At 30.5% G+C, this 8184-nt stretch overlaps 1 protein-coding gene across 1 annotated transcript; it reads right to left on the bottom strand.

Moving 5' to 3' along the window:
* Window positions 1-3385: 3385 nt before the first annotated feature.
* On the bottom strand, window positions 3386-4443 carry TRIADDRAFT_56680 (uncharacterized protein; the record flags this gene model as incomplete). The annotated part of the gene is made up of 4 exons (XM_002112513.1): window positions 3386-3513; window positions 3614-3911; window positions 3944-4002; window positions 4179-4443. The coding sequence occupies 4 exons, from the start codon at window positions 4441-4443 to the stop codon at window positions 3386-3388; spliced, it is 750 nt and encodes a 249-aa protein (XP_002112549.1).
* Between the last annotated feature and the right edge of the window lie 3741 nt (window positions 4444-8184).

Genomic DNA, 8184 nt, shown 5'->3' with positions numbered 1-8184 from the left:
AGAAATTGGTATAGACTACGGAAGCGTTATTGATCCATCGCTGCATTATTCTGCCGTTGTTTGTATGATAATTTTTAAGTCCTATTGATAAGTCCTGATCGAGGCCAAGCTTACCGTAAAAGAAGTTGGTAAAATTTTTATACTTTTCTGCCGTATTCATAACTGCAATATCGCCATCCAAAGCAATACACGCTATTCGAGAGGCATCGAAATTTAGTTTCAAATTCGGGACTCTAAAACATGATGATGTTGTATTGTCGGTTCGAAACCAAAATTTTTCAACTAATTAACATAAGATAGTCTTAAAATTATTATACATCACGAGAAATTAACAAATAATCAAAAAAATGCAATCTTAATATTAATGTGATCAAATAAACTTTTTAAAGGAAATATACGAAAAGGAATAACCATTTATACATACGCAAATGTGGTAATCCAGTTCCAAAGCCAATTAAAATCGATACGAAAATCTATGATATCATGGAAAGTATAAAATTTGGACTAAGCTTAGCAGTAAACCAAGTGAAGTAATATTAATTACTAGTAAGTGATCGATATCGGTATAATGAAGAGGAGGGAAATCATCCTCTAGAAAATGGACACGTTTCATTTAAATAGAACAGTGTGATGATAAAAGCTATGATTGGCTTACCAGCAAGGTGAGAAATGAGTATTCATTTACTACAATCATAAGAAACTTCTTCATAACTGTTACGTGAAGAATCCGATTCGTTAAAAATGCTTACGAACAAATTAGGTAAAGTCGAAATCGGCAGATAGCTTTAAGACAATAACTAGAAAATACAATAAGACTAGCCATATACAAGTAAAAGCACAGTGAACCCTTTAATTATTTACTAATTTCAGTATCATTTAAGGAATTAAAAATATATAGATAAAAGGAAAATGCGGACGCAAAATATTCTCCGCCATAGTACGTCAATAAATATCCGAGATTAATGAAAGGTTATAATCTTTAAGATTAGTCAACAATCGATTTACGGTTTAGAATGTTTAGGCAGAATTGTTCAGTGGCTACAAACCAACAACTTATCTATGAACTTGCCGATGAAAGTGCGTAAAAGTATGTTTTACAATATAACCCAAATCAAATTAATATAGCTTCCCTAACATTATTATCTCATCTAGTATAAGAAGACGAAATATATCTACTCAGACCGTACCTAGTATACGTGGCTCTAATGTTCGGTATTCATTTATCTTCATGTAATTAATTTTAATAGCATTGACTGCTGGTAGAACTAATTTGTAGAAATATTTTCGTTACGGTAGAGGATTGGGTTTTGCATTAATAATGAGCTTGAAAAGTATCATTAGTATCACAAATTTATTCTCAATATTGAACAGTTTTAAATTATTTATTTTGTTATAACTTACGTAATAAATCCTTAAAAGGGTCTCCCCGGTTGACTAGTCATTCCAGTTTGAAAAAGAATCAGAACTGGTTACTGTTTGTGAAATATTGTATAATTAATTATAACTCCTATCGTATGCTAATCTATGCAAAATTCATACCACAATCATAATTTATTATCAAAGAATGGAAGGTGTATTCCACTTACAAAAATTTCAGCCACATTACAGATACCCGTATATCCTAACTTTAATTGTTCAATTCGATATCTCGGCTAAAAGTGTACATGAATTAAATAATCTACTCTTTAAGGTCTTCTAGGATGATATACTGAGTATTCTATTTGCAGGTCTTACATTGAAAGTAATAGCAGCGAATGTTACAAATTGGTATTTTGACTTACAACTTTGAGTATCTGCAATAAAACCTTTAATGAAGTACGACTAAGATTAGTCGACGTAGCACACCGTAATTCAGTGACTTTCAGGGTCTTTATTATAATTTAATGTCTCCCAAATTCAAATAAAGTGCAAAATTTAGAGACTTAGAGCCGTTTATCACTATCTAATAGAAGAGTATTCTAATATAACATGATGGATCAGTCGTCATTTGATTATGAAAACAAATTGGAGTCGCGGACTTCAGTCGTAATTGAATGTTAACAAATTTTTAAGAAAGGTATAATAAAGTTTACATTTATCAGTACTACATACAGGCCAATACGATCAACTCATACAGTAGACGATATATTTTAGCGACAACAAAGATCTCCTATTTTTCCAATTGCAGCATAATTAAATGAGAATTTTAAATTAAAAGACACTACATATCAAATAATCAAAAGCTTAATTGTGGTAACTGATATTTACAGCAATAACCGAGAATATACTTACCAACTATGCATCTAAGCATTTAAATTGACATTCAGTTTTTGTATACTTGAAATTACGTAAAACTTCTATGTCATTATGATTACATCGTTCCAGTCTTTAACTATAGTCATGAAATCTAAAGTGATTTTAGTCAAAATTGCAAAGTCTATTTAACGTGCTATTAGCAATTTCGGCTCATTAAATATCATAACTTTTTTTAAAGTACAATGTAAGGTAAATTCTAATGTAAACTCTGAGAAGATCATTGCCAGACTATAATTTTAGTTTGAATAGTGGGTGCAAATATTTTCATTAGAAGTATTACCTACGGTATAATTGTAGGTAAACTGAATACACATAGTATTTTTCATGCAATAAAAAGCGCACTGAAGGCGTGAAACCCCGTGGTAAGAAATTATTGGCACCAGTGTGGAAGTATTAGATGAAGCAAGGAGTCCAAAAGTACCAGTAGCTATGTTTAACATTAAATAGCATAACAATAAATATGTATAACATATATTTTATCTGCTATTCTTTAGCATTTACCACTTCCTTCATTATAAATATACACTACCAAACTAACAATATAATCAATCGATCACCACGGTCGTAAAAAAATAGCCTTATGAATAGCAAAATTTGCACAATTATCACAAAATGCAATATTTATTCAACCAATAGGCTACTAGCAGGTATGGTACTACGCAAAATTTAGGTATCAGTCCGATGTCTCTTTGCTATCAATAGTATGCTTCGGTAGTAAGGTATACAGTATATCTAAAGAAAGTATGACTTAAAACAGGACGTTGGTCAAAAGACTGCATTGTCCATAAGCTAGCTCATCTAGTGGATTCAATGTATCTGAAAATCGCTACAGTATCGCAACAGTAGAATATCAATTATTTTGTATCCGATTAAATTACATTAAAATCAGGTATATTACTTTATATTTATTATTAGATTAATATACTATCTATCTATTTTTATAGAATTATAAAGTAATAAATTCTATACAAACAGGAGCTTGAATAAATTCGATTCAGTTTTAATAATACTGAATATGACTTATACGTTCAATTATAATTTATGCGAATCTATGCCCTGTTAAATGTTTATAAACTAGTCTAAATTATTCTCAAATTCTACCAATATCCGTCGCACCTGTATATTCAGCTTCAATATCCATTTGTTTATAGTAGTGAGAAAGCACTGTAGTAATAGCAGAAGGAGCAGAAGTAGGTGAGACTGGTGTAGAAGCTGATTCTAATGAAAGAAATGAGATCTAATGAATGATATAAATATAGATTATCATTATTCAATATTACTTTAATAAAGGCGGATTACAAATGAAGATTACACTTACCGAACTCACAAAGTGATGCCAAAAATATATTACATGCAAGGTTTAGCCATTTATAATCCTGACCAATTCTTGCCATAAGACCACAATCTCGATCTGATAATGGTATATAGGCACCCCAATTTGTATATGTATCGGCCAAAGTACCATCAACCCAAACAAATTTATTTATATTATCTTCGTTATTAATATCTCTCAGTCCCATCCACATCGAAGAGGACCATAAATATAAATAATGATTGAAGACATTATTTATCTCAGCATTATCTAGCATTGCAAAATCTCCTCCTTCGGTGTAATTCTGGCAAATTTGTCGACTACTATCATAGTTACCCAAGATTCATAGACAAAAAAGTGTCGATTTTCGTACTGAATGTGAGAATCATTACAAACTAATTCAAAAATATGAAAAATGAATATATTAACAATCTTTATCTTGATGATATTGACCTCGATCACAGTACATGACATTTAATTATATAGGTTAACTAATTCTGTATCTTAATCTTAAAATTCGTCATCAATCTAATTTATTAATGACCATCCAAATTCTATCATATCAGCGTACCTTTCTCACATACAAAATATTTCAATTTATTGCAGTAATCATCAAACCATTCTTGATTTCCAGTTCCATTAATCGCATAGCAATCTTCTGTTGCGCCATCAGGTTGACCTGGTTGTAAATTAGATGTGTTTGCTATCTGGCCATTAATCCACTGAGCTTGATTTTCCGATTCTGATATGCGAAGATCAGTCAGTCCTATCCAGGTATCATTTTGCAAGCCAAAATTGCTATAGAATATAGTCTTAAAATTGAAATAAATGCTCATGTTCCCAGACTGGAATATAGCCAAATCGCCACCGTATGACTGACAGTATGTGCGAGCTTGAGAAAATTTCATCTGAATATCAGGAATATGATGGCAGACTGGATAAGTTGGATAGCTTCGAATCCAAGATTTGTCCACTATTTATTCATTATGCATAAAATTGGGAGCGAATTACTAATTTTATAAACGATAACAGAAAAGTACAAATATCTAGTGATCAGAAATTAACCAACATCAATCTCCTTTAGAACTATAAAAATTTGTAAGGTTATCGCCGGGAGATATTTAATAGCGTGCTCTAGTTAATATAATATTAAATAGAGCACTCACTTCCTAATGGCAATCCAAACAGCATCCGCTGTACTGCAGTAATTATCTAAGAATAATAAAATTATGAAAAAGGATCAAAATCGAAGAAAATTGTACACGTAAGTAGCCATTTATAAAACTGTACTTCACACGGAACGAGTTGAAATACATAAAGTAATATATATGCTTCAAAAATATTTCACTAATTAAATTTGAATCTACTGAAATAGATAAAAAAAGATCAGTAATGAAAACTTTTAAAAATGGCTTAAGGCTAATTAAACTTTGTGCTGCAAGGTTTAGCTAATCAGATACTAACAAATTATAGTAAGTCGCCAGTGAATTAAAAAATTAACCAAAACAGCAAATAATAAATATATTCAGGTATCGCTTTATCCAGCCTATTCGATTCTAAGGCAATAAACTAAATTCAATCAAAATAAGGAGTGATAAATACAACAAAGGGCTAGTCACCCACGAATTAAGTATTCTGACATTACAAAATAGAATACTAAATAAGTGCTGCTTTATGGTAATGCTGAAATTCTGAATTTTTAAATTTGTACGCAAATCGACTTAAAGAAGTAGCGAATGTACAGCTAATAAGAATAGTTAGTAACTAGAAAACTCTCAAATCCAGGAATAAATTAAAATGAGAAAATAATGATTATACGCAAATGTACCTAGTCATTAGTAAAAACGTAAGCTTATAGAAACATAGCAGATTAGAAAAATAAGAGTGTAGTGATGCTGTTAGATATGCTATTATTGTCAAGATTTTATGCGCTTTGATTTCAGCTTCGTAGAATATGATACTAATCGTAGAATTTTATTCTCATAATAAGTTTTGTAAGTGTTAAAAGATGCTTTTCGCAATTGTTATATTGTAAACAAGTTAAATTACGTATTTAAGCAGCTACGCTTTTGTGTTATTATTATTCTTAGTTCTTCTTTTCTAAGATCTGCTTTCGTAAGAAGTTTTCCTTGTCTGTCAGAGCTTGTTGTACTATTACGCAGTATCTTAATCGATAGAGAATCAGTAATAAAATCTACAATTATAAAATTACTTGTGTGATCTACTCTCTAATGACCATTAGTAGAACACGTTTATTACAATTACCAGTAAATGCACTGCTTACAATATGATTATAGTTAATCAACAATCAAACCCTCACATATATATATATTTACGGTCAAATATGAATCGAGTATACAGGAATAAAGGAATTCAGTCATGTTAAGTTTTGTATAACCTATTATGAAATAAAACTAAATTATAAAATAGATCAAAATATGAAAGTAACTTAAATGATTAGCATTGCAATTTATAAATAGAATTCTCATGATAAATTATCATAGTGCTTTCTCACCGTAGAGAAGATAGTGATATTTATTGACAGATAGCTTTACCCAGATTATGAGATAATTCATACATTACACATCTTGTGCCGCAATACGTAATTATGATTAATTCACATTAGATTGCATATTTTGCCTAGTTGATTCTGTGAATGAACATATTATAATCTGACTGTCCTGTGTTAGTAATCGGAAACCGATGTTGTTAAGTATCACCGTAGTAATTATTTACATATGAATTTAATATCTAATTTTATTGGCATTTTGATACCGGTACTAATAATAATTTTAAGTTATTGCTAAAGGGGTATATCAGCGCAGTATTTTTTATAATATAGTTAGTTCTTAAGCATAGTAGTTAACATAAAGCTAAAGGCGTGCAGATCATTGAGGATTAGTAGAATTAGGGGTACGTGTGAGTGTTCCCAAGTATTTCTTAGACGGATTTTAGTGGCTTAATATTGCTAACAGTTTAGAGAGAATTTGTACTTTTAGCTTTTTCATTATCATGTCATAGAGCTAGTTTATGACTACGATAAATAATTAGTTATATTTCAAAGTTAGAGCACATGGAAAGCAAGAAGTATAGAATTCTGTAATGCTCATTATTTCAAAGGAAATCAAATTTCATACCGAAAGTGATAGAAATAATTGTAACCGCAATCTTCCCAACATCATAGTACCGGACCATCAAATTTCGAATTTCCAGAACGTAGGAACAAATGAAGAGATTTTAGAAATGAATAAGCCGACTCAAACTATCTTCTTCCATGCATCTCAGTGGTTAAAATGGCAGAATTCAATCATATCCTAAGCAAAGTTGTCATCATTAATCATTAGAACCGTCCATATCGAAATTACATATAAAATAGTTATCTATCCAATGTAAACTTATTTATTAAAAGAATGTTTTACACAGATAATTGCAAGTGATTTGTTAAGTGCGAAGCAATTGGTATATAAAATTCGCATCTCTAGGTATTACAGCAGCAATGCTAAATTTTATTTAATGTTAATATTTTAAACTGCTCCGACATTATCTTGGTTAATGTAACTAGTAATTTTGAAATTTAATCGATCATATTCACAACCACTAGGTTATTCAGCTTCTGTCTAAGGTATAAGGATGAAACGAAAGACTCAACTATAGATTGAATTACTCATAGTTAGATTCCAAAATCATTAAATTTTGCTAAAATCACGCTACTAACTCTAAGGGAACTCATGATAATCCAGCTTCATTGACGTACTACTACATTTCAGAAAGGCATTGAAGACATATTTTTAACATCAGAGGTTTATTGTTAGAGTAAAACTGTAGGTCTTTACATTAACTATATTTAGTGGCTTATATACTTTCATTATGATATTTACTATGTTAATTCATCATTTTTTATCATCAATTATTAATTTTACGTTAAAACCGGACCTATGCAGCAACGTGTGCAACTCGTGCAAGGGCAAAATATTCCATTCAATTTAGAAACGTGACTAAATTGTTTGTCGAATTTTGTTCATGGTCTTACAGTCTTTACTTTTTCTGTGTCTGTGATATATTACTCTTACCAATTTGGGCAGATACCATGCTCCTCTTAAAATCGTAGACAATAGCAGTTATTAACTGGATAAGAATGATTTCAGGTGAATACATAGCACAAAGTCAGATATTTCAAAGCGTACTTACGGTATTAGATAGCACACTACCGTTGGTGTTAAATAAAATTATTGGCTGTACTAGCTGATGAAGTTTCTTCTTAAAGCATAACTGTATTTTTACAGATACCGAAATGCGCAGATAGCAAACAAGATACAGCCATTGATAGAATAAACAACTAACTATTGTTTGCTTGAAATAACAAAGCCGAATTTAATTTTTTATTATGAACGGAAAGTTGTGAAGACATGTTTGTCCAATCTCATAAGTTTCTAGTAATTTCCAGGAAATGAAGACAATAGTAGAAGTATGATAGAGCAATGTTACCAATTTTAATTTATAATATCTTCTGTAATTCCATCATAGTTATATCTTTTGCTATTCTACTATACAAAGACTGAATTTAGAGATGAAAGATA

This window comes from Trichoplax adhaerens, genomic scaffold (assembly GCF_000150275.1).
Source record: "Trichoplax adhaerens TRIADscaffold_5 genomic scaffold, whole genome shotgun sequence".
Taxonomy (NCBI): domain Eukaryota; kingdom Metazoa; phylum Placozoa; class Uniplacotomia; order Trichoplacea; family Trichoplacidae; genus Trichoplax; species Trichoplax adhaerens.
The sequence above is the reverse complement of the archived record's forward strand: the minus strand, read 5'-3'. Positions and strand labels throughout refer to the sequence as shown.